Below are 26,899 nucleotides of genomic sequence, written 5' to 3'. Positions count from 1 at the left end.
AGAGAGAGAGAGAGAGAGAGAGAGAGAGAGAGAGAGAGAGCGAGAGAAAGAGCGAGAGAGAGAGAGAGAGAGAGAGAGAGAGAGAGAGAGAAAGAGAGAGAGAGAGAGAGAGAGAGACAGAGAGAGAGAGAGAGAGAGAGAGAACTCACCCACTTCACAGTGTTTGCCAGTGAACCTGTATGGACAGACACAGTGGAAGCTCCCTGCCTCCTCTTTACAGGATCCTCCGTTACGACACGGACCAGAGGCACAGGTGTTGAGTCTGACTGGGGGAGGAGAGAACATATTCACATCAACCAATCAGACTGGGGGGAGGAGAGAACATATTCACATCAACCAATCAGACTGGGGGGAGGAGAGAACATATTCACATCAATCAATCAGTGTGAGGGGAATCATTGCAGTAGAATTAATAATGAATAATGGGTTCTTCAACCCGGACCCTGACCCAGCCAAACAGGCTAATTGTTTCCTATGTCTTATTAGGTGAATGATAATGGCATACTACCTTTCTCACAGTGCTTCCCTCTGTATCCAGGCTTGCAGTCGCAGGTGTAGCCTCCATCCCTCTCATAGCAGTAACCCCCATTCAGACACGGAGACGAATCACAGACCGATCGCGGCTGTACTGGAAAACACACGCACCGACTTGACCGAGTTCCATCACAACACACACCGACTTGACCGAGTTCCATCACAACACACACCGACTTGACCGAGTTCCATCACAACACACACCGACTTGACCGAGTTCCATCACAACACACACACACACCGACTTGACCGAGTTCCATCACAACACACACACACCGACTTGACCGAGTTCCATCACAACACACACCGACTTGACCGAGTTCCATCACAACACACACACACACCGACTTGACCGAGTTCCATCACAACACACACACACACCGACTTGACCGAGTTCCATCACAACACACACACACCGACTTGACCGAGTTCCATCACAACACACACCGACTTGACCGAGTTCCATCACAACACACACCGACTTGACCGAGTTCCATCACAACACACACACACACCGACTTGACCGAGTTCCATCACAACACACACACACACACCGACTTGACCGCATTCTATCACAACACAGACACGGGGGGGGGGGGGGGGGTAACCTGAGTGATGGGCTTTTAACTAATAACTCTGTTTTTCAATGTGCCTCCTGTGCCTTTTTCAAGGCTCTTTTCATTGTCTGGGCTGCGCTCTCCACCAAGCCATTCGTGGAGGGGTGGTAGGTGGCAGGGGGTGATATGACGAATTCCATTGGTCACCAGAAAAGGCCTTGAACTCCGCACTCATAAAGATGGCTGCATTGTCTGATACGAGTGTTTGGAGAAGACCATGAGTACTGAACACCTCCCTGAGATGCTCAAGTTTGCAGTGCGGACTGGGAAAACTTCAAGCCGTTTGCAGTGAACATCCACAGCCAACGAGAACATCTCCCCAAGGAAAAGGCCCTGCCTAGTCAATGTGCATGTGAGTCCAGGGTTTTCCAGGAAACTCCCAAGGGCTGATGGGAGCTTGTGCTGGAGCATTTCGTACCTGCTGGCAAGTAGCACACGACTGGACCTGCTCTTCCACTGCTTTATCCAATCCTGGGCCACCACATGTACGCTCTTGTTGTTTTGCTTTCATTCTGGATACATTTACGTCATTTAGCAGACGCTCTTATCCAGAGCGACTTACAGTTAGTGCATACATTATTCTTTTTTTAATTTTTATACTGGCCCCCCATGGGAATCGAACCCACAACCCTGGCGTTGCAAACGCCATGCTCTACCAACTGAGCTCCCTCCCTGCCGGCCAATCCCTCCCCTACCCTGGACGACACTGGGCCAATTGTGCGCCGCCCCATTGGTCTCCCGGTTGCGGCCGGCTACAGCAGAGCCTGGATTCGAACCAGGATCTCTAGTGGCACAGCTAGCACTGCGATGCAGTGCCTTAGACCACTGCGCCACTCAGGAGGTTACACCTGGGTGCGACTTGTGGAGTTCCTCCACTAAAGGTGACATCACTACTTGAAGGCCCCCCCAAAGCAGGATGCTGTCCTCCACCGAGAGTTTGTTTCTCCTTTTAAAATACGGCAGCAACGCCTCCGTAGGACAGTGGGCCGGCCATCTCTCCTGGACAAAGCTGCTGACTTTGGTGAGAAGAGGGTCTCCTACAGTCTCCTCTCTTCAGTTGCCGATGGTCTATTGGAGCTCTCTGGTGCCCAGTTCAGGGGGTTCTTCTGGGGTCTTTGGGCATCAGCGTTAGCGATGGAGTGTAAGAGACGCTGAGACCATCAGCGTTAGCGATGGAGTGTAAGAGACGCTGAGACCATCACCGTTAGCGATGGAGTGGCTCAGTCTGTACAGTAACTCATATTGTTATTTGCGCTAACACGAGGGCCCATCTTTGCAGTCGCCCGAAAAGGTGGATGTGTGTATTTTCTTCAGCTCACCCAGGGTGCCAGCAAGCAAGACGTGAAGCTGACTAGCCTCTCTGTGTTGTTCCCCAATCTTCTGAGATAACACCGCCCCAATCCCGTATGGGGAGGCATCACTTGTGATGATGAGTGGGCGCTTTGGGTCGTAAATGCACAGGCAGTGCTGAAGACGACAGCAAGTCCTTCGATTTCTGGAAAGCTGTTTTCTGGGGTGTGTGCCACTTCCATTTGGCTCCAGCTTTCCGGAGGAGATGCAGTGGGGACAGGACAGAGGCCAGGTCAGGAAGAAAGCGGCCACAGTAGTTTAACATCCCAAGGTAGGCCCGTAGCTCACTAACATCCTTGGGTTCTGGGGCCTCTTTGATTGCTCTCACTTTCCTGTCCAGGGGTTGAAGCCCGTTGGCTGTGACTTTGTGCCCCAAGTTCTCCACTTCGGCGGCCAGGAAAACACATTTGGATTCTTCAAGCAAGGCCTGTGCTCTCCAGTCTTGATAGCACTATTTCAAGGTTTTTTTAGATGGTCTTCCTCAGTGACAAGGATATCATCCAGTAGGTGGTCTTCCTCAGTGTCACCGGTGATAATGATAACATCCAGGTATACAGCAACTAAACCCATCACACGTGTTACCACAGTCACACTTCATCAACACCAAAATAAATCCTATTTAAATGTCTCTCTCCCAAACAGTGAATGTGACTCTCACACACACATCGGGCAACCGCCTCGAAACACAAAAGACACAAGTCTTTATCGCTATGGTAACCAGGCTCTCGTGTACAGCAACACAGAATGCAGAGGGACAATCCTTGGGTTTGTACAGAAGAAGAAGAAGAAGAAGCAGAGGTAGAGGCAGAGGCAGAGACAGAGACAGAGACAGAGACAGAGGCAGAGGCAGAGACAGAGACAGAGGCAGAGGCAGAGACAGAGACAGAGACAGAGACAGAGGCAGAGGCAGAAGAAGAAGAAGAAGAAGAAGAAGAGGCAGAAGAAGAAGAAGAAGAAGAAGAAGAAGAAGAAGAAGAAGAAGAAGAAGAAGAAGAAGAAGAAGAAGAAGAAGAAAAAGAAGAAGAAGAAGAAGAAGAGGCAGAAGAAGAAGAAGAGGCAGAAGAAGAAGAAGAAGAAGAAGAAGAAGAAGAAGAAGAAGAAGAAGAAGAAGAAGAAGAAGAGGCAGAAGAAGAAGAAGAGGCAGAAGAAGAAGAGGCAGAAGAAGAGGAAGAAGAAGAAGAAGAAGAAGAAGAAGAAGAAGAAGAAGAAGAAGAAGAAGAAGAAGAAGCAACAGCATCAGAAGCAGCAGAAGAAGACGGTAGGCTCTTACCATAGGGAGGATAAAAGTCCTTGTGGTCAACGTCTGCCACACCTGTCTGACAGGTACACAGGTAGGTTCCTCCGTACTCCAGACAGGGTCCTCCGTCAGGACACGGCCTGTTGTTGCTGCATGGGGTCTGGGTCACCTCTGTGGAGGACAGGAGGGTCAGAGAGATAAACATCATGTCAAGGCAACCTTGCAGCCTACTAGCCTGGTTCTGTGTGCTATGTGCTAGCTCAGTGAAAGCAAGGTGTAATCCACACCATGAAATGAACTAGGAATGCGTCTTTCTGTTACCAATGATAGGCCAGTGTAGAATATGAGACTGGACCTACAGTGTATTAATATAGATATGATACATTACCAAACTGACAGTAGAGTCCGGTGAAGCCCGAGGTGCAGTCACAGGTCCCGTCCACACAGACCCCCCCATTCTGGCACAGACACTCTTCTGACGAGACAAACAGAAGAAGAGGAAACCTTTATTATCTTACAAAAGTATAATAATAATAATAATAATAATAATAATAATAATATGCCATTTAGCAGACGCTTTTATCCAAAGCGACTTACAGTCATGTGTGCATACATTTTAACGTATGGGTGGTCCCGGGGATCGAACCCACTACCCTGGCGTTACAAGCGCCGTGCTCTACCAATTGAGCTAAAGTCACAAAAAGTTCAAGACACTGACAGAAGAGCACACATCCTGCTGGGACACTAGATATTGGCTGATAGGGTTTTTTATTTGATTCATTAGGATCCCCGTTAGCCGACGCTAATGGTGACAGCTAGTCTTACTGGGGTCCGACACATAATGAAAAATACATTACAGACAAAATAAATGACTTTAAAATGTACATACATTTAAAAACATGTGTGCATCTATCAGTTACATACATGTCAGTACATACACACAACAAGTAGGTCACATGGGGGAGAGGCTTGTGCCATGAGGTGTTGCTTTATTTGTTTCTTGAAACCAGGTCTGCTGTTAACTGGCGCTATATAAGACGGAAGGAAGTCCCATGCACTCATGGCTCTGTATAATACTGTACGCTTCCTTGAATTTGTTCTGGACCGGGGGACTGTGAAAAGACCCCTGGTGGCATGTCTGGTGGGGTACGTGTGTGTTTCAGTGCTGTATGTGAGTTGAATATGCAAACAATTAATTCATTTAATGAATGTTTCTTATAAAAACAAGAAGTGACGCAGTCAGTCTTTCCTCAACTGTCAGCCAAGAGAGACTGGCGTGCACAGTATTAAGTAGTTCTCAAACTGGCATGCATAGAAGTACGAAGGGTAGTTCTCAAACACATGTCTTTAGGCTGCATCATCACCAGTATCCCAGTCTCAGTCCAACATTGGAGGTATCGGGAGATGGCCAACATGTGGGGAAAGGAAAGGGGGATACCTAGTCAGTTGTACAACTGAATGCCTTCAACTGAAATGTGTCTTCCGCATTTTACTCAACCCCTCTTGGGTCTTTACTGTAAACCAGGAAAACTGTTTGGCTCGAGGGCCACATCGCACAGATTATTTTTTGACCGATTTGTTTGTCAAAATATATAGGTCTGTTATAATTCCTACATGATTTCTATCAAGTTCAAGAGTGGCCTGGAGTGTTTTTTAACCCAAAATTATAATTGATGATATGGAACAAGTTTTGTGATGTGAGTCCCAAATGGCACCCTATTCCCTATATAGTGCACTACTATTAGCCTATGGGCTCCGGCCAAACGTAGTGCGCTATATAGTGGATAGGGTTCCATTTGGGATGCAAACGTGAACAAAATGGAGCTATGGCCCCTGGGGCAATTAATGCACTGTTAATTAGATGGAGAGGTTTTCATTGGCCGTCGGTGTGCAGTGTGTGTGCGTGTGTGTGTATAAGTGTGTGTGTGCGTGTGTGTGTATAAGTGTGTGTGTGTGTGTGTTCGTGTTTGGAAGGCCACATTCTCTTTGATCTAGGAGGTTGATCCTTCCCTTCCCACGGGAGTAATAAAAAAAAAAAAAAAAAGTAATGTATGCACTAACTGTAAGTCGCTCTGGATAAGAGCGTCTGCTGAATGACTAAAATGTTTTTAAAAATGGTATTAGGCGGCTCTCCTCCCGTCCCGTGACCCGCTACCTTCTCTCTCTCCTTCTCTCTCTTGCTACCTTCTCTCTCTCCTTCTCTCTCCCGCTACCTTCTCTCTCCCGCTACCTTCTCTCTCTCCTTCTCTCTCCCGCTACCTTCTCTCTCCCGCTACCTTCTCTCTCTCCTTCTCTCTCCTTCTCTCTCCTGCTACCTTCTCTCTCTCCTTCTCTCTCCTTCTCTCTCCTGCTACCTTCTCTCTCTCCTTCTCTCTCCCGCTACCTTCTCTCTCTCCTTCTCTCTCCCGCTACCTTCTCTCTCCCGCTACCTTCTCTCTCTCCTTCCTCTCCTTCTTTCTCTCCTTCTCTCTCTCCTTCTCTCTCCCGCTACCTTCTCTCTCTCCTTCCTCTCCTTCTTTCTCTCCTTCTATCTCTCCTTCTCTCTCCTGCTACCTTCTCTCTCTCCTTCTCTCTCCCGCTACCTTCTCTCTCTCCTTCTCTCTCCTTCTCTCTCCTGCTACCTCTCTCTCCTTCCTCTCCTTCTTCCTCTCCTTCTATCTCTCCTTCTCTCTCCTGCTACCTTCTCTCTCTCCTTCTCTCTCCCGCTACCTTCTCTCTCTCCTTCCTCTCCTTCTTTCTCTCCTTCTCTCTCTCCTTCTCTCTCCCACTACCTTCTCTCTCTCCTTCTCTCTCTCCTTCTCTCTCTCCTTCCTCTCCTTCTTTCTCTCCTTCTATCTCTCCTTCTCTCTCCCACTACCTTCTCTCTCTCCTTCTCTCTCTCCTTCTCTCTCTCCTTCCTCTCCTTCTATCTCTCCTTCTCTCTCCTGCTACCTTCTCTCTCTCCTTCTCTCTCCCGCTACCTTCTCTCTCTCCTTCCTCTCCTTCTTTCTCTCCTTCTCTCTCTCCTTCTCTCTCCTGCTACCTTCTCTCTCTCCTTCATCTCCTTCTTTCTCTCCTTCTCTCTCTCCTTCTCTCTCCCACTACCTTCTCTCTCTCCTTCTCTCTCTCCTTCTCTCTCTCCTTCCTCTCCTTCTATCTCTCCTTCTCTCTCCTGCTACCTTCTCTCTCTCCTTCTCTCTCCCGCTACCTTCTCTCTCTCCTTCCTCTCCTTCTTTCTCTCCTTCTATCTCTCCTTCTCTCTCCTGCTACCTTCTCTCTCTCCTTCTCTCTCCCGCTACCTTCTCTCTCTCCTTCCTCTCCTTCTTTCTCTCCTTCTCTCTCTCCTTCTCTCTCCTGCTACCTTCTCTCTCTCCGAGGATCCTGCTCCTTTTTCCAGGCAGGAAAGTATTTGGGGGATTTAGGAGAGTCCTTCTAGGAAAGTTATTTAGGAGAGTTATTTCAGTTCAAGGGTGAGGTGTAGCGTGAATTTGCAACGCCTCACATACTATTAAAGAGCTTTTGGAGGAGCAAGTGGCAGAGGCAGAGTCAGCCTGCGTCCCAAATGGCACCATGTTCCATATTTAGTGCATTACTTTTGACCAGAAGTAGCGCACTATGTAGAGACTAGGGTGCCATTTGGGACTCAGCCAGAGTCCCCTCGGCAAAAGTAGTGCACTATGTAGGGACTAGGGTGCCATTTGGGCTCTGCATCGCGCCACTCTGATGCCAGGCATATTACACCAGCCTTGTCTGATGAAACGACCTGAATAAATACCAACCATCAGCTCCAGACCGTAAAGACAGAGGCTCCTGTCCATTCAAGTCTAGACGAAGCAGCACTTCCCCTTGTTGGTAAACTAATAAAACGGGCCATAAAGCAATTCTTCCCAACATCAAGCGACTGTTGTTCCCCAGGATCCCGTCGTAAAACAGGGCGCGGTTCAGATAACTGTCTGTGGTGATAATTAACATCATCAATCATCACAGCAGAGTAGAGCAGACTCTCCCTTCCTCACAGGCACAGCTCAACACATTCCTGTGGGATAGCAGGATAGCTAGTAGCTGCATAGCTAGCTAGTCCCTCTCTCTCGTCTACACTGTATCCGTCTTCTGTACGATACCTGTAGCTGTCCAACTGTCTTCAGCTAGAGCAGACTCTGGTCCACTACCTGTGGGATTACATGTAATATACTGTAGCTAGTCCCTCCTCTCATCACAGCCCTCTGTCCAGCTAGAGTTGCCTACTTACAGATGTAGGATCTTAATTTGATCACTAAGAATTGTTGCTAAGAATTTTCCTGCACAGCAGGAAGTGCAGATGAGCTTTATGATTTACATAAATTCACTGAAAACCCGCACTGACACACAGTTACAGTAACAGTATTGCACTTTTCATGCGGCGTAATTATGCCCAGCTAATAGTCTAACCACCGATCAAGCAACATTATGGACTAAACGTTTATTTTGCTACGACAACACTGGTCAAATTAAAGATCCAACATTTGTAGCTGAGGCTTTGGCCCAGTGTCTACCTTCACAGTTGTCACCATAGAAGCCCTGGATGCAGGCACAGCTGTAGTTCCCTGGGCCGATGTATTCACAGATCTGATGGTTCTCACAGCCCTCCCTCTGACAAGACACTACCAGACAGAGGACAAAGAGATAAGTTTAGGATTACGTGTGGACACAGATTTATAACAGCTAATTTAGTTCATGCCTATGCCAGGGCTGCTAGGGCAATACAGTGTGTGATGCAAAAAAACACGTAGGGAACAGGCAAGTACTGTACTTTGTAAGAAAACAAGGGTTTGCAATAAAAAGGTTAAGAAATGATGAACTCTCATTTGAGAGAGGCATAGTTATCACATCCAACATGTCCACAACTCTTTTGTATGTGACTGAGAGAGGTGGTTCCGTCTTCCCAATCACTGTCAATAGACTTGGCGCTGATTCCATGCTTCTCATAAAAAGTATTATGTCCTACAAGTGTGTATAACTCAGCTTTTACCTGTTTGATTTTCAGTTTGAGGAGTCGATGATGAATTCACCTGGACCACCACCAACTCTATGAAAGAAAATTCGAAGGCTTGAGGCTTTCTAGCGGAAAGTGTTGAGTCTAATAATTATTCAGGCAAGGAGAAAATGTCTCACAGACTACTACTCCTACTACACTGCAGCAATATTACAGAAAGGGAGCTCTTCCTTTCTCTCTGTTTTGTGTTGTTGCTCATAGTGGAGAAGCCCAGGGCCCAGGCCTCAGCTCTCAGCCGTTAGCTAACCACACCGATGCTGAGGCTGTGAAAACAGACGACGCCGCAAAACCTCTCAAAAAACAAAACAAACATCAGGTCACTCTAACACAGAGCTCCTAGCCACACTCAGGTGTGCGTCCCAAATGGCACCCTATTCCCTATGTAGTGCACTACTGCCAATGGGCTCTGGTCAAAAGTAGTGCACTACTGTCAATGGGCTCTGGTCAAAAGTAGTGCACTATAAAAAATGTATGGACTCACTAACTGTAAGTTGCTCTGGATAATAGAGCGTCTGCTAAATTACAAAAAAAAAGTATATATATACAGTGGGGAGAACAAGTATTTGATACACTGTCGATTTTGCAGGTTTTCCTACTTACAAAGCATGTAGAGGTCTGTATTTTTTTTTTTTATCCAGAAAATCACATTGTATAATTTTTAAGTAATTAATTTGCATTTTATTGCATAACATAAGTATTTGATACATCAGAAAAGCATAATTTAATATTTGGTACAGAAACCTTTGTTTGCAATTACAGAGATCATACATTTCCTTTAGGTCTTGACCAGGTTTGCACACACTGCAGCAGGGATTTTGGCCCACTCCTCCATACAGACCTTCTCCAGATCCTTCAGGTTTCGGGGCTGTCACTGGGCATTACGGACTTTCAGCTCCCTCCAAAGATTTTCTATTGGGTTCAGGTCTGGAGACTAGCTAGGCCCCTCCAGGACCTTGAGATGCTTCTTACGGAGCCACTCCTTAGTTGCCCTGGCTGTGTGTTTCGGGTCGTTGTCATGCTGGAAGACCCAGCCACGACCCATCTTCAATGCTCTTACTGAGGGAAGGAGGTTGTTGGCCAAGATCTTGCGATACATGGCCCCATCCATCCTCCCCTCAATACGGTGCAGTCATCCTGTCCCCTTTGCAGAAAAGCATCCCCAAAGAATGATGTTTCCACCTCCATGCTTCACGGTTGGGATGGTGTTCTTGGGGTTGTACTCATCCTTCTTCTTCCTCCAAACACGGCGAGTGGAGTTTAGACCAAAAAGCTCTATTTTTGTCTCATCAGACCACATGACCTTCTCCCATTCCTCCTCTGGATCATCCAGATGGTCATTGGCAAACTTCAGACGGGCCTGGACATGCGCTGGCTTGAGCAGGGGGACCTTGCGTGCGCTGCAGGATTTTAATCCATGACTGCATAGTGTGTTACTAATGGTTTTCTTTGAGACTGTGGTCCCAGCTCTCTTCAGGTCATTGACCAGGTCCTGCCGTGTAGTTCTGGGCTGATCCCTCACCTTCCTCATGATCATTGATGCCCCACGAGGTGAGATCTTGCATGGAGCCCCAGACCGAGGGTGATTGACCGTCATCTTGAACTTCTTCCATTTTCTAATAATTGCGCCAACAGTTGTTGCCTTCTCACCAATCTGCTTGCCTATTGTCCTGTAGCCCATCCCAGCCTTGTGCAGGTCTACAATTTTATCCCTGATGTCCTTACACAGCTCTCTGATCTTGGCCATTGTGGAGAGGTTGGAGTCTGTTTGATTGAGTGTGTGGACAGGTGTCTTTTATACAGGTAACGAGTTCAAACAGGTGCAGTTAATACAGGTAATGAGTGGAGAACAGGAGGGCTTCTTAAAGAAAAACTAACAGGTCTGTGAGAGCCGGAATTCTTACTGGTTGGTAGGTGATCAAATACTTATGTAATGCAATAAAATGCAAATTAATTATTTAAAAAAATCATACAATGTGATTTTCGGGATTTTTGTTTTAGATTCCGTCTCTCACAGTTGAAGTGTACCTATGATAAAAAATTACAGACCTCTACATGCTTTGTAAGTAGGAAAACCTGCAAAATCGGCAGTGTATCAAATACTTGTTCTCCCCACTGTATATATATATATATTTTTATTTTTATTTTTTTTGTGGCCGCAGACCCCACTGAGAACCCCTGCGCTATACAGTGCACTGCTTTTGACCAGGAACCATCGGACCTGTGTTTTGTCTCCTCTCTAGCTGGCATTCACTGGCAGAATCAGAGTCAGGATGAAATGGCACCCCAAAGGTAGTGCATTATATAGAGAATAGAGATGACATCTGGGAGGCAGTCAGAGTCTGTTGAATAGCACTTCCCTTTAAAGAAGGAGAGTTTTATCAGTAGCTCACCTGTCTCACAGTGTGTCCCGGTGAAGGCAACAGGACAGGTGCAGGCGTAACCATTCACCTCGTCTTTACACTGTCCTCCATTCAGGCAGGGCTGGGAAACACACTCATCCATGTCTGGAATGGATCCACAAACACAACAAAAACATCAAGCCTAAGTCATCAATGCGGGGATTTGAAATGGAATTAGGAATGGAACACTGACACTACCTTCAAGGTGCATGAATTGAAGAGGAAATTACACAACTATTGGAGGACAGTGGAAGTTAATATAAAGTAAATAGGATTTGGAATGGAGACATTTTCTAGCTAGTAATTAATATAACGTTGAAGGACGCCTTCTTATCCATCTGTGTACAGAGGAACAGCATAGTGTATTGTTGTCTGTGTGTTGACACAGAGCTGGATCAGGGAATTTATCTTCAGCAGGTGCACTGTTTCACTTACCAGCTGTCTGTTATTTAATGGTAATCTGCTACCAGCTGTCTGGTATTTAAATGTAATCTGCTACCAGCTGTCTGGTATTAAGGTGTAATCTGCTGCCAGCTGTCTGGTATTAAGGTGTAATCTGCTACCGGCTGTCTGGTATTAAGGTGTAATCTGCTGCCAGCTGTCTGGTATTTAAATGTAATCTGCTACCAGCTGTCTGGTATTAAGGTGTAATCCGCTACCAGCTGTCTGGTATTAAGGTGTAATCTGCTACCAGCTGTCTGGTATTAAGGTGTAATCTGCTACCAGCTGTCTGGTATTAAGGTGTAATCTGCTACCAGCTGTCTGGTATTAAGGTGTAATCTGCTACCAGCTGTCTGGTATTAAGGTGTAATCTGCTACCAGCTGTCTGGTATTAAGGTGTAATCTGCTACCAGCTGTCTGGTATTAAGGTGTAATCTGCTACCAGCTGTCTGGTATTAAGGTGTAATCTGCTACCAGCTGTCTGGTATTAAGGTGTAATCTGCTGCCAGCTGTCTGGTATTAAGGTGTAATCTGCTACCGGCTGTCTGGTATTAAGGTGTAATCTGCTACCAGCTGTCTGGTATTAAGGTGTAATCTGCTACCGGCTGTCTGGTATTAAGGTGTAATCTGCTACCAGCTGTCTGGTATTAAGGTGTAATCTGCTACCGGCTGTCTGGTATTAAAGTGTAATCTGCTACCGGCTGTCTGGTATTAAGGTGTAATCTGCTACCAGCTGTCTGGTATTAAGGTGTAATCTGCTACCGGCTGTCTGGTATTAAAGTGTAATCTGCTACCAGCTGTCTGGTATTAAGGTGTAATCTGCTACCGGCTGTCTGGTATTAAGGTGTAATCTGCTACCGGCTGTCTGGTATTAAAGTGTAATCTGCTACCGGCTGTCTGGTATTAAGGTGTAATCTGCTACCGGCTGTCTGGTATTAAGGTGTAATCTGCTACCAGCTGTCTGGTATTAAGGTGTAATCTGCTACCGGCTGTCTGGTATTAAGGTGTAATCTGCTACCGGCTGTCTGGTATTAAAGTGTAATCTGCTACCAGCTGTCTGGTATTAAGGTGTAATCTGCTACCGGCTGTCTGGTATTAAGGTGTAATCTGCTACCGGCTGTCTGGTATTAAAGTGTAATCTGCTACCGGCTGTCTGGTATTAAGGTGTAATCTGCTACCGGCTGTCTGGTATTAAGGTGTAATCTGCTACCAGCTGTCTGGTATTAAGGTGTAATCTGCTACCAGCTGTCTGGTATTAAGGTGTAATCTGCTACCGGCTGTCTGGTATTAAGGTGTAATCTGCTACCAGCTGTCTGGTATTAAGGTGTAATCTGCTACCAGCTGTCTGGTATTAAGGTGTAATCTGCTACCAGCTGTCTGGTATTAAGGTGTAATCTGCTACCAGCTGTCTGGTGTTAAGGTGTAATCTGCTACCAGCTGTCTGGTATTAAGGTGTAATCTGCTACCAGCTGTCTGGTATTAAGGTGTAATCTGCTACCAGCTGTCTGGTATTAAGGTGTAATCTGCTACCAGCTGTCTGGTATTAAGGTGTAATCTGCTACCAGCTGTCTGGTATTAAGGTGTAATCTGCTACCAGCTGTCTGGTATTAAGGTGTAATCTGCTACCAGCTGTCTGGTATTAAGGTGTAATCTGCTCTCATGTACAAAAAATAGTTAATGAAATGTACAGCAGGGCATAATAGTATTATATTATATAGTATTATTCAGTACTGTACAGTATAACATTTAGAGTATAATATATACAGTATAACATATACAGGATCTAATACGTACAGGATCTAATATATACAGGATCTAATATGTACAGGATCTAATATGTACAGGATCTAATACATACAGGAACTAATACAAACAGGATATAATATATACAGGATCTAATACATATAGGATCTAATATGTACAGGATCTAATATATACAGGATCTAATATGTACAGGATCTAATATATACAGGATCTAATATATACAGGATCTAATATGTACATGATCTAATATATACAGGATCTAATATATACAGGATCTAATATGTACAGGATCTAATATATGCAGGATCTAATATGTACAGGATCTAATATATACAGGATCTAATATATACAGGATCTAATATGTACAGGATCTAATATATACAGGATCTAATATATACAGGATCTAATATGTACAGGATCTAATACATACAGGATCTAATATGTACAGGATCTAATATATACAGGATCTGATATATACAGGATCTAATATGTACAGGATCTAATATATACAGGATCTAACATGTACAGGATCTAATATATACAGGATCTAATATGTACAGGATCTAATATATACAGGATCTAATATGTACAGGATCTAATGTGTTCAGGACAACAGTTCAATTCCCCATTGGGTTCTTGTTTCATCAATAAGCTATCATGTAGTGAGAGACCAGGATGTTACACCGGGTCTGAGTTCCAAATGGCACCCTATTCCCTACTAATTTTGACTATAGCCCATAGGAATGCAGTGACCTGGTTTCCTGGGATGTGCACTACATAGGGGATAGTGTGCCATTTGGTAGGGAGCCCAGGAAACCAGGTCACTACACTCCCCAACTTGCCTATTTGAAGAGAGCTCTGAATTCAGTGAACTTCTGTAGGTCCGTACAGTCTGTGACCCCAGAGAGAACAACCAGATGTAAATCCAATGGCAATGTGTTCGCAGATAAACAGTAACCTGTTAGAAGCCACACAGGTTGGCTTCATGGGAACTCTCTCTGGAGGAAGTAACATCTGCCAGACTGATGAGTTATAATGTGGAAACCAGAGAGTGTTTCCTCTGGGGAAAGAGATGGCCATACCCCAACCCTAACACCCGACACCCTCCCAGGTAACTCACCTGTCTCACACAGAATCCCAGTGTAGCCCCGCTCACACACGCAGGTGAAATTGTCGACACCTTGTACACACAGCGCTCCGTTGAGGCAGGGTCTGTCTTTACACTCGTCAATGTCTGCAGGCAGAGTCACACACACACACACAGACACACACACACACACACATACAAAGGGAGACACACACACACACACACACACACACACACGGAGAGACACACACACAGAGACACACACACACGGGATATTTACTCAGCTGATTAATGTATCCACCACGCCACTCCCCTCACCCTGCAAATATGTGCTGCTGGCTGTGAAAGGTATTAGAGAAGGTTTGATATGTCTCCACAGGCCGGACTGGGAACAGGGACAGAGAGAGGCAGCAGGCAGGGAGAGAGGGGAGGGGGGACAGAGATGGAGGGGAGGGGAGGGGAGGGGAGGGGAGACTTGGAGGAGCAGCAGGGAGGGGAGAAAGGAGGGGGAACAGAGGGGAGAGGAGAGAAGAGAGGGGGAACAGAGGAGAGAGAGGGACAAGGAGGAGAGGAGAGAAGAGAGGGGGAACAGAGGAGAGAGAGGGACAAGGAGGAGAGGAGAGAAGAGAGGGGGAACAGAGGAGAGAGAGGGACAAGGAGGAGAGGAGAGAAGAGAGGGGGAACAGAGGAGAGAGGAGAGAAGAGAGGGGGAACAGAGGAGAGAGGAGAGAAGAGAGGGGGAACAGAGGAGAGAGGAGAGAAGAGAGGGGGAACAGAGGAGAGAGGAGAGAAGAGAGGGGGAACAGAGGAGAGAGGAGAGAAGAGAGGGGGAACAGAGAGGACAGGAGAGTGGGACAGAGAAGTACAGAGAGGAAAGAGGAATTGGACATAATGGTAAAGGAGCTGAACTTAAGGCTCAAAGTTATAGAATAGATCAAGTAAATCATTTTAAGTTTGTGCATTAACAGGTTAACATATAATTAGCCAAGACACTATGGGATAAAGAACAGTATAGTGTGGAATAAAATGGTGTCGTATTGCAGGAGGAGGAGGAATACATGGTGATGGTTAGATGTTAGAGGTGGTTAGATGGTTAGATGTGGTTAGAGGTGGTTAGAAGTGGTTAGATATTAGAGGTGGTTAGAAGTGGTTAGATTGTTAGAGGTGATTAGAGGGTTAGAGGTGGTTAGATGTGGTTAGATGGTTAGAGGTGGTTAGATGGTTAGATGGTTAGAGATGGTTAGATGGTTAGTGGTGGTTAGATGGATAGAGATGGTTAGAGGTGGTTAGATGGTTAGATGGTTAGAGATGGTTAGATGGTTAGAGGTGGTTAGATGGTTAGAGATGGTTAGATGGTTAGAGGTGGTTAGATGGTTAGAGATGGTTAGATGGTTAGAGGTGGTTAGATGGTTAGATGGTTAGAGATGGTTAGATGGTTAGAGGTGGTTAGATGGTTAGAGGTGGTTAGACGGTTAGAGGGTTAGAGGTGGTTAGATGGCTAGAGGTGGTTAGAAGTGGTTAGATGGATAGAGGTGGTTAGATGGTTAGAGGTGGTTAGATGGTTAGAGGTGGTTAGAGGTGGTTAGAGGTGGTTAGATGGTTAGAGGTGGTTAGACGGTTAGAGGTGGTTAGAGGGTTAGAGGTGGTTAGATGGCTAGAGGTGGTTAGAAGTGGTTAGATGGATATAGGTGGTTAGATGTTTAGATGTGGTTAGAGTAGGTTAGATGGTTAGAGGTGGTTAGATTGTTAGAGGTGTTTAGATGGTTAGAAGTGGTTAGAGGTGGTTAGATGGTTAGATGTGGTTAGATGGTTAGAGGTGGTTAGATGGTTAGATGTGGTTAGATGGTTAGAGGTGGTTAGATGGTTAGAGGTGGTTAGGTGGTTAGAGGTGGTTAGATGGTTAGATGTGGTTAGATGGATAGAGGTGGTTAGATAGTTAGAGTTGGTTAGATGGTTAGAGGTGGTTAGATGGATAGAGGTGGTTAGATAGTTAGAGGTGGTTAGATGTTAGAGGTGGTTAAATGAATAGAGGTGGTTAGGTGGTTAGAGGTGGTTAGATGGTTAGATGGTTAGAGATGGTTAGATGGTTCAAGGTGGTTAGATGGTTAGAGGTGGTTAGATGGTTAGAAGTGTTTAGAGGGTTAGAGTTGGTGAGGGTTAAAGGTGGTTAGATGGTTAGATGGTTAGAGGTGGTTCGATGGTTAGAGTTGGTTAGAGGGTTAGAGGTGGTTAGATGGTTAGAGGTGGTTAGATGTGGTTAGAGGTGGTTAGATGGTTAGAGGTGGTTAGATGGTTAGAGGTGGTTAGAGGTGGTTAGAGGTGGTTAGACGGTTAGAGGTGGGTAGAGGTGGTTAGATGTGGTTAGAGGTGGTTAGATGGTTAGAGGTGGTTAGATGGTTAGAGGTGGTTAGAGGTGTAGATGTGGTTAGAGGTGGTTAGATGGTTAGAGGTGGTTAGAGGTGTAGATGTGGTTAGATGGTTAGAGGTGGTTAGAGGTGTAGATGTGGTTAGGTGGTTAGAGGTGGTTAGGTAGTTAGAGGTGGTTAGATGGTTAGAGGTGGTTAGATGGTTAGAGGTGGTTAGATGGTTAGAGGTGGTTAGATGGTTAGAGGTGGTTAGAGGTGGTTAGAGGTGGTTAGAGGTGGTTAGATGTGGTTAGAGGTGGTTAGAGGGTTAGAGGTGTAGATGTGGTTAGGTGGTTAGAGGTGGTTAGAGGTGTAGATGTGGTTAGATGGTTAGAGGTGTAGAGATGGTTAGAGGTGTAGATGTGGTTAGATGATTAGAGGTGGTTAGAGGTGTAGATGTGGTTAGGTGGTTAGAGGTGGTTAGAGGTGTAGAGGTGGTTAGATGGTTAGAGGTGGTTAGAGGTGGTTAGATGGTTAGAGGTGGTTAGATGGTTAGAGGTGGTTAGATGGTTAGAGGTGGTTAGATGGTTAGAGGTGGTTAGATGATTAGAGGTGGTTAGAGGTGTAGATGTGGTTAGGTGGTTAGAGGTGGTTAGAGGTGTAGATGTGGTTAGATGATTAGAGGTGTAGATGTGGTTAGATGGTTAGAGGTGGTTAGAGGTGTAGATGTGGTTAGGTGGTTAGAGGTGGTTAGAGGTGTAGAGGTGGTTAGATGGTTAGAGGTGGTTAGAGGTGTAGAGGTGGTTAGATGGTTAGAGGTGGTTAGATGTGGTTAGATGGTTAGGTGGTTAGAGGTGGTTAGAGGTGTAGAGGTGGTTAGATGGTTAGAGGTGGTTAGAGGTGTAGAGGTGGTTAGATGGTTAGATGGTTAGAGGTGGTTAGAGGTGGTTAGAGGTGGTTAGAGGTGGTTAGAGGTGGTTAGAGGTGTAGATGTGGTTAGATGGTTAGAGGTGGTTAGAGGTGTAGATGTGGTTAGGTGGTTAGAGGTGGTTAGAGGTGTAGAGGTGGTTAGATGGTTAGAGGTGGTTAGAGGTGTAGAGGTGGTTAGATGGTTAGAGGTGGTTAGATGTGGTTATATGGTTAGGTGGTTAGAGGTGGTTAGAGGTGTAGAGGTGGTTAGATGGTTAGAGGTGGTTAGAGGTGTAGAGGTGGTTAGATGGTTAGATGGTTAGAGGTGGTTAGAGGTGGTTAGAGGTGGTTAGAGGTGGTTAGAGGTGTAGATGTGGTTAGATGGTTAGAGGTGGTTAGAGGTGTAGATGTGGTTAGGTGGTTAGAGGTGGTTAGAGGTGTAGATGTGGTTAGGTGGTTAGAGGTGGTTAGAGGTGGTTAGATGGTTAGGTGGTTAGAGGTGGTTAGAGGTGGTTAGATGGTTAGGTGGTTAGAGGTGGTTAGAGGTGGTTAGATGGTTAGAGGTGGTTAGAGGTGGTTAGAGGTGGTTAGAGGTGGTTAGAGGTGTAGATGTGGTTAGATGGTTATGTGGTTAGAGGTGGTTAGAGTAAGAAGGTAGAGAGAGTGCTGTACCTGTTTGGCAGACTGTCCCTGTAAACCCAGGTGGACACTGGCAGGTGAACCCGTTAACCTGGTCTGAGCAGGTACCTCCATTCTGACAGGGGACGGACGAACACTCATCTACATCTACACACACAGAAACACACACACACACACACACACACACACACACACACACACACACACAGAAGCACACAGAAACACACACACACACAGAAACATACAGAGAGAAAGAGAGAGAGAAACCGAGAGAGAGAGACATGAGGGCGGATAGAGTGACTATACTGTCAACTCATACAAGGCAGAAAAAACCAAGGCTGATTTAGTAGAAGGTAATGAATTATCCAAGAGAAGCGTTGCAGAGAGACCTGGCAAGAGGAGCAGAGAGACCTGGCAAGAGGAGTATTACAGAGAGACCTGGCAAGAGGAGCGTTACAGAGAGACCTGGCAGGAGGAGCAGAGAGACCTGGCAGGAGGAGAAGAGAGACCTGGCAGGAGGAGCAGAGAGACCTGGCAGGAGGAGCAGAGAGACCTGGCAGGAGGAGCAGAGAGACCTGGCAGGAGGAGAAGAGAGACCTGGCAGGAGGAGCAGAGAGACCTGGCAGGAGGAGCAGAGAGACCTGGCAGGAGGAGAAGAGAGACCTGGCAGGAGGAGCAGAGAGACCTGACAAGAGGAGCGTTACAGAGAGACCTGGCAGGAGGAGAAGAGAGACCTGGCAGGAGGAGCAGAGAGACCTGGCAGGAGGAGCAGAGAGACCTGGCAGGAGGAGCAGAGAGACCTGGCAAGAGGAGCAGAGAGACCTGGCAAGAGGAGCAGAGAGACCTGGCAGGAGGAGCAGAGAGACCTGGCAAGAGGAGCAGAGAGACCTGGCAGTGACCTGGTATGCTATTACAAGCGGATGTCCCTAAAGGAAATATCTTATCAGGTTGTCACTTGGCAGGTCAGGTGGAACGTAGCTTTGACAAGCTGATTCTCTTTCCTGGCAGAGCATGATCCCAGAATCCCAAATCAACCCCTAGCACCTATCCCCTTCCCCGAGAGCACAGCAGAGAGGAGGCGGGGCGTGGGGCCCTGTCCTGAAACAACCCCTAAGCTCCTATCCCCTAGATCGTATACTAACCCCTAAAATACTTCTTGAGATCTGAGAGGATTGGACAGGTGTAGGCAATATGTCCCAAATTCCACCTATCAAATCCTCTAAGATGCCCACAGGGAGAGGGGCTAAGGGTTGTTTCTGGACAGGGGGGGACATTTAAGGCAGGCAGAGTTGAGCAGAGTAGTGGGGTGACTGGGATCAAGCAAGGGGTGATTGGATTCAAAGGTCAAAGTTCACTGACTGACCTATCTGGCACCACCGTCCGGTGAATCCAGCAAGACAGGAGCAGGTGAAAGAAGGGTTGCCGGTGATGCAGTCATCAATACAGCGACCTCCATTCAGACAGGGTCGAAGGTGTGGACACACAGACGCTGTGGAGGAGAGTTAATTAGACATAAGGAGGAGGAGAGATAGAACACTTAGTGATGAGAGATAGAACAGGTAGTTAGTGATGAGAGATAGAACAGGTAGTTAGTGATGAGAGATAGAACAGGTAGTTAGTGATAAGAGATAGAACAGGTAGTTAGTGAGGAGGAGAGATAGAACAGTTAGTTAGTGAGGAGGAGAGACAGAACAGTTAGTTAGTGAGGAGAGATAGAACAGGTAGTTAGTGAGGAGAGATAGAACAGTTAGTTAGTGTGGAGAGATAGAAGGGTTAGTTAGTGTGGAGAGATAGAATGGTTAGTTAGTGAGGACAGACTGAACAGTTAGTTATTGTGGAGAGATAGAAGGGTTAGTTAGTGAGGAGAGACCGAACAGTTAGTTAGTGTGGAGAGATAGAAGGGTTAGTTAGTGAGGAGAGACAGAACAGTTAGTTAGTGAGGAGAGATAGAACAGTTAGTTAGTGAGGAGGAGAGATAGAACAGTTAGTTAGTGAGGAGGAGAGACAGAACAGTTAGTTAGTGTGGATAGATAGAAGGGTTAGTTAGTGTGGAGAGATAGAAGGGTTAGTTAGTGAGGACAGACTGAACAGTTAGTTAGTGTGGAGAGATATAAGGGTTAGTTAGTGAGGAGAGACCGAACAGTTAGTTAGTGTGGATAGATAGAAGGGTTAGTTAGTGAGGAGAGACCGAACAGTTAGTTAGTGTGGAGAGATAGAAGGGTTAGTTAGTGAGGAGAGACAGAACAGTTAGTTAGTGAGGAGAGATAGAACAGTTAGTTAGTGAGGAGGAGAGATAGAACAGTTAGTTAGTGAGGAGGAGAGATAGAACAGTTAGTTAGTGAGGAGAGATAGAACAGTTAGTTAGTGAGGAGGAGAGATAGAACAGTTAGTTAGTGAGGAGGAGAGATAGAACAGTTAGTTAGTGAGGAGGAGAGACAGAACAGTTAGTTAGTGTGGAGAGATAGAAGGGTTAGTTAGTGTGGAGAGATAGAAGGGTTAGTTAGTGAGGACAGACTGAACAGTTAGTTAGTGTGGAGAGATATAAGGGTTAGTTAGTGAGGAGAGACCGAACAGTTAGTTAGTGTGGATATATAGAAGGGTTAGTTAGTGAGGAGAGACCGAACAGTTAGTTAGTGTGGAGAGATAGAAGGGTTAGTTAGTGAGGAGAGACAGAACAGTTAGTTAGTGAGGAGAGATAGAACAGTTAGTTAGTGTGGAGGAGAGATATAACAGTTAGTTAGTGAGGAGAGATATAGCAGTTAGTTAGTGAGGAGGAGAGATAGAACAGTTAGTTAGTGAGGAGGAGAGACAGAACAGTTAGTTAGTGAGGAGAAGAGATAGAACAGTTAGTTAGTGAGGAGAGATAGAACAGTTAGTTAGTGAGGAGGAGAGATAGAACAGTTAGTTAGTGAGGAGAGATAGAACAGCTAGTTAGTGAGGAGAGATATAGCAGTTAGTTAGTGAGGAGGAGAGATAGAACAGTTAGTTAGTGAGGAGGAGAGATAGAACAGTTAGTTAGTGAGGAGGAGAGATAGAACAGTTAGTTAGTGAGGAGGGGAGATAGAACAGTTAGTTAGTGAGGAGGAGAGATAGAACAGTTAGTTAGTGAGGAGAGATAGAACAGTTAGTTAGTGAGGAGGAGATATAGAACAGTTAGTTAGTGAGGAGGAGAGATAGAACAGTTAGTTAGTGAGGAGAGATAGAACAGTTAGTTAGTGAGAATGGGAGATAGAACAGTATTTGGGGTAGATCAGCTTTATTGGGGTAGATCAGCTTTAATATTGCAGATAGATTGTAACTTCCATCAATGTAATTGTCTGCATCACTTCCAATCCCCCATGTTTTTTTCTCTCGCAAATATATATACATACACATACACACATACATATATATACATATATATATATATATATATATATATATATATATATATATATATATATATATATATATATATATATATATACAGTTGAAGTCGGAAGTTTACATACACTTAGGTTGGAGTCATTAAAACTCATTTTTCAACCACTCCACAAATGTCTTGTTAAAAAACTATAGTTTTGGCAAGTCGGTTAGGACATCTGCTTTGCGCATGACACAAGTAATTTTTCCAACAATTGTTTACAGACAGATTATTTCACTTATAATTCACTGTATCACAATTCCAGTGGGTCAGAAGTTTACATACACTAAGTTGACTGTGCCTTTAAACAGCTTGGAAAATTCCAGAAAATGATGTCATGGCTTTAGAAGCTTCTGATAGGCTAATTGACATCATTTGAGTCTTTTGGAGGTGTACCTGTGGATGTATTTCAAGGCCTACCTTCAAACTCAGTGCCTCTTTGCTTGACATCATGGAAAATCAAAAGAAATCAGCCAAGACCTCAGAATAAAAATGGTAGACCTCCACAAGTCTGGTTCATCCTTGGGAGCAATTTCCAAACGCCTGAAGGTACCACGTTCATCTGTACAAACAACAGTACGCAAGTATAAACACCATGGGACCACGCAGCCGTCATACCGCTCAGGAAGGAGACGCGTTCTGTCTCCTAGAGATGAACGTACTTTGGGCGAAAAGTTCAAATCAATCCCAGAACAACATCAAAGGACCTTGTGAAGATGCTGGAGGAAACAGGTACAAAAGTATCTATATCCACAGTAAAACGAGTCCTATATCGACATAACCTGAAAGGCCGCTCAGCAAGGAAGAAGCCACTGCTCCAAAACCGCCACAAAAAAGCCAGACTACGGTTTGCAACTGCACATGGGGACAAAGATCGTATTTTTTGGAGAAATGTCCTCTGGTCTGATGAAACAAAAATAGAACTGTTTGGCTATATGACCATCATTACGTTTGGAGGAAAAAGGGGGACGCTTGCAAGCCGAAGAACACCATCCCAACTGTGAAGCACGGGGGTGGCAGCATCATGCTGTGGGGGTGCTTTGCTGCAGGAGGGACTGGTGCACTTGTGCACAAAATATATGGCATCATGAGGAAGGAATATTATGTGGATATATTGAAGCAACATCTCAAGACATCAGTCAGGAAATTAAAGCTTGGTCGCAAATGGTTCTTCCAAATGGACAATGACCCCAAGCATACTTCCAAAGTTGTGGCAAAATGGCTTAAGGACAACAAAGTCAAGGTATTGGAGTGGCCATCACAAAGCCCTGACCTCAATCCTATAGAAAATTTGTGGGCAGAACTGAAAAAGTGTGTGCGAGCAAGGAGGCCTACAAACCTGACTCAGTTACACCAGCTCTGCCAGGAGGAGTGGGCCAAAATTCACAAAACGTATTGTGGGAAACTTGTGGAAGGCTACCCGAAACGTTTGACCCAAGTTAAACAATTTAAAGGCAATGCTACCAAATACTAATTGAGTGTATGTAAACTTCTGACCCACTGGGAATGTGATGAAAGAAATAAAAGCTGAAATAAATCATTCTCTCTACTATTATTCTGACATTTCACATTCTTAAAATAAAGTGGTGATCCTAACTGACCTAAGACAGGGAATTTTTACTAGGATTAAATGTCAGGAATTGTGAAAAACTGAGTTTAAATGTATTTGGATAAGGTGTATGTAAACTTCTGACTTCAACTGTACATACATACAGTGGGGAGAACAAGTATTTGATACACTGCCGATTTTGCAGGTTTTCCTACTTACAAAGCATGTAGAGGTCTGTAATTTTTATCATAGGTACACTTCAACTGTGAGAGACGGAATCTAAAATAAAAATCCAGAAAATCACATTGTAATGTCAAGCCAGCGCATGTCCAGGCCCGTCTGAAGTTTGCCAATGACCATCTGGATGATCCAGAGGAGGAATGGGAGAAGGTCATGTGGTCTGATGAGACAAAAATAGAGCTTTTTGGTCTAAACCACTCGCTGTGTTTGGAGGAAGAAGAAGGATGAGTACAACCCCAAGAACACTATTCCAACCGTGAAGCATGGAGGTTCTTTGGGGATGCTTTTCTGCAAAGGGGACAGGATGACTGCACCGTATTGAGGGGAGGATGGATGGGGCCATGTATCACGAGATCTTGGCCAACAACCTCCTTCCCTCAGTAAGAGCATTGAATATGGGTCGTGGCTGGGTCTTCCAGCATGACAACGACCCGAAACATACAGCCAGGGCAACTAAGGAGTGGCTCCGTAAGAAGCATCTCAAGGTCCTGGAGTGGCCTAGCCAGTCTCCAGACCTGAACCCAATAGAAAATCTTTGGAGGGAGCTGAAAGTCTGTATTGCCCAGCGACAGCCCCGAAACCTGAAGGATCTGGAGAAGGTCTGTATGGAGGAGTGGGCCAAAATCCCTGCTGCAGTGTGTGCAAACCTGGTCAAGACCTACAGGAAACGTATGATCTCTGTAATTGCAAACAAAGGTTTCTGTACCAAATATTAAGTTCTGCTTTTCTGATGTATCAAATACTTATGTCATGCAATAAAATGCAAATTAATTACTTAAAAATCATACAATGTGATTTTCTGGATGTTTGTTTTAGATTCCGTCTCTCACAGTTGAAGTGTACCTATGATAAAAATGACAGACCTCTACATGCTTTGTAAGTAGGAAAACCTGCAAAATCGGCAGTGTATCAAATACTTGTTCTCCCCACTGTATATATACGGTGAGGGAAAAAAGTATTTGATCCCCTGCTGATTTTTTACGTTTGCCCACTGACAAAGAAATGATCAGTCTATAATTTTAATGGTAGGTTTATTTGAACAGTGAGAGACAGAATAACAACAAAAAAATCCAGAAAAACGCATGTCAAAAATGTTATAAATTGATTTGCATTTTAATGAGTGAAATAAGCATTTGACCCCCTCTCAATCAGAAAGATTTCTGGCTCCCAGGTGTCTTTTATACAGGTAACGAGCTGAGATTAGGAGCACACTCTTGAAGGTAGTGCTCCTAATCTCAATTTGTTACCTGTATAAAAGACACCTGTCCACAGAAGCAATCAATCAATCAGATTCCAAACTCTCCACCATGGCCAAGACCAAAGAGCTCTCCAAGGATGTCAGGGACAAGATTGTAGACCTACACAAGGCTGGAATGGGCTACAAGACCATGGCCAAGCAGCTTGGTGAGAAGGTGACAACAGTTGGTGTGATTATTCGCAAATGGAAGAAACACAAAATAACTGTCAATCTCCCTCGGCCTGGGGCTCCATGCAAGATCTCACTTCGTGGAGTTGCAATGATAATGAGAACGGTGAGGAATCAGCCCAGAACTACACGGGAGGATCTTGTCAATGATCTCAAGACAGCTGGGACCATAGTCACCAAGAAAACAATTGGTAACACTACGCAGTGAAGGACTGAAATCCTGCAGTGCCCGCAATGTCCCCCTGCTCAAGAAAGCACATATACAGGCCCGTCTGAAGTTTGCCAATGAACATCTGAATGATTCAGAGGAGAACTGGGTGAAAGTGTTGTGGTCAGATGAGACCAAAATGGAGCTCTTTGGCATCAACTCAACTCGCCGTGTTTGGAGGAGGAGGAATGCTGCCTATGACCCCAAGAACACCATCCCCACCGTCAAACATGGAGGTGGAAACATTATGCTTTGGGGGTGTTTTTCTGCTAAGGGGACAGGACAACTTCACCGCATCAAAGGGACGATGGACGGGGCCATGTACCGTCAAATCTTGGGTGAGAACCTCCTTCCCTCAGCCAGGGCATTGAAAATGGGTCGTGGATGGGTATTCCAGCATGACAATGACCCAAAACACACGGCCAAGGCAACAAAGGAGTGGCTCAAGAAGCAGCACATTAAGGTCCTGGAGTGGCCTAGCCAGTCTCCAGACCTTAATCCCATAGAAAATCTGACGAGGGAGCTGAAGGTGTGGTCCTCTGTAGCTCAGCTGGTAGAGCACGGTGCTTGTAACGCCAAGGTAGTGGGTTCGATCCCCGGGACCACCCATACACAAAAATGTATGCACGCACGACTGTAAGTCGCTTTGGATAAAAGCGTCTGCTAAATGGCATATCATATCATATCATAAGGTTCGAGTTGCCAAACGTCAGCCTCGAAACCTTAATGACTTGGAGAAGATCTGCAAAGAGGAGTGGGACAAAATCCCTCCTGAGATGTGTGCAAACCTGGTGGCCAACTACAAGATTCGTCTGACCTCTGTGATTGCCAACAAGGGTTTTGCCACCAAGTACTAAGTCATGTTTTGCAGAGGGGTCAAATACTTATTTCCCTCATTAAAATGCAAATCAATTTCTAACATTTTTTACATGCGTTTTTCTGGATTTTGTTGTTGTTATTCTGTCTCTCACTGTTCAAATAAACCTACCATTAAAATTATAGACTGATCATGTCTTTGTCAGTGGGCAAACATACAAAATCAGCAGGGGATCAAATACTTTTTTCCCTCACTGTACATATACTTTAAAAATATATATTTCCCTTTATTACTTTCCAACCCCACCACCCCTTCCATAATTGGAGTAAACTAGTGAACAACAACGCTTAGGCCTCTACTTCCATCTTATACATATTATATACATTTTACATTTTTGGACACAGTCAATTCTACAATAGAACAGAGACAGAACAGTTAGTTAGTTAGTGAGGAAAAATACAACAGTTAGTTAGTGAGGATGAGAGATAGAACAGTTAGTTAGTGAGGGGAGAGAACAGTTAGTTAGTGAGGGGAGATAGGACAGTTAGTTAGTGAGGAGGAGAGACAGAACAGTTAGTTAGTGAGGAGGAGAGATAACAGTTAGTTAGTGAGGAGGAGAGATAACAGTTAGTTAGTGAGGAGAGATAGAACAGTTAGTTAGTGAGGAGAGATAGGACAGTTAGTTAGTGAGGAGGAGAGACAGAAAAGTTAGCTAGTGAGGAGGAGAGATAGAACAGTTAGTTAGTGAGTAGGAGAGATAGAACAGTTAGTTAGTGAGGAGGAGAGACAGAAAAGTTAGCTAGTGAGGAGGAGAGATAGAACAGTTAGTTAGTGAGGAGGAGAGATAACAGGTAGTTAGTGAGGAGGAGAGATAGAACAGTTAGTTAGTGAGGAGGAGAGATAACAGGTAGTTAGTGAGGAGG

The 26,899-nt window shown here is 45.2% G+C and overlaps 1 protein-coding gene across 1 annotated transcript in view; it reads right to left on the bottom strand.

The window, feature by feature from the left end:
• Nucleotides 1–149: 149 nt before the first annotated feature.
• LOC311123525 (sushi, nidogen and EGF-like domain-containing protein 1) overlaps nucleotides 150–26,899 on the bottom strand; it is a gene marked incomplete at both ends in the record, with an annotated part of 29,804 nt that continues 3,054 nt past the window's right edge. Inside the window, 10 exons of the mRNA XM_084197775.1 lie at nucleotides 150–266; nucleotides 509–628; nucleotides 3,772–3,909; nucleotides 4,127–4,213; nucleotides 8,250–8,357; nucleotides 8,726–8,782; nucleotides 11,140–11,253; nucleotides 14,474–14,587; nucleotides 18,367–18,480; nucleotides 19,697–19,822. Of these exons, the coding sequence (XP_084053901.1) occupies nucleotides 150–266; nucleotides 509–628; nucleotides 3,772–3,909; nucleotides 4,127–4,213; nucleotides 8,250–8,357; nucleotides 8,726–8,782; nucleotides 11,140–11,253; nucleotides 14,474–14,587; nucleotides 18,367–18,480; nucleotides 19,697–19,822 (1,095 nt within the window). The remainder of the gene's footprint in view (nucleotides 267–508; nucleotides 629–3,771; nucleotides 3,910–4,126; nucleotides 4,214–8,249; nucleotides 8,358–8,725; nucleotides 8,783–11,139; nucleotides 11,254–14,473; nucleotides 14,588–18,366; nucleotides 18,481–19,696; nucleotides 19,823–26,899) is intronic.

The sequence above is a fragment of the Coregonus lavaretus genome (genome assembly GCF_964263955.1).
Source record: "Coregonus lavaretus genome assembly, contig: HAP1_SCAFFOLD_5528, whole genome shotgun sequence".
NCBI classification, from domain to species: Eukaryota; Metazoa; Chordata; class Actinopteri; order Salmoniformes; family Salmonidae; genus Coregonus; species Coregonus lavaretus.
The sequence above is the reverse complement of the archived record's forward strand: the minus strand, read 5'-3'. Positions and strand labels throughout refer to the sequence as shown.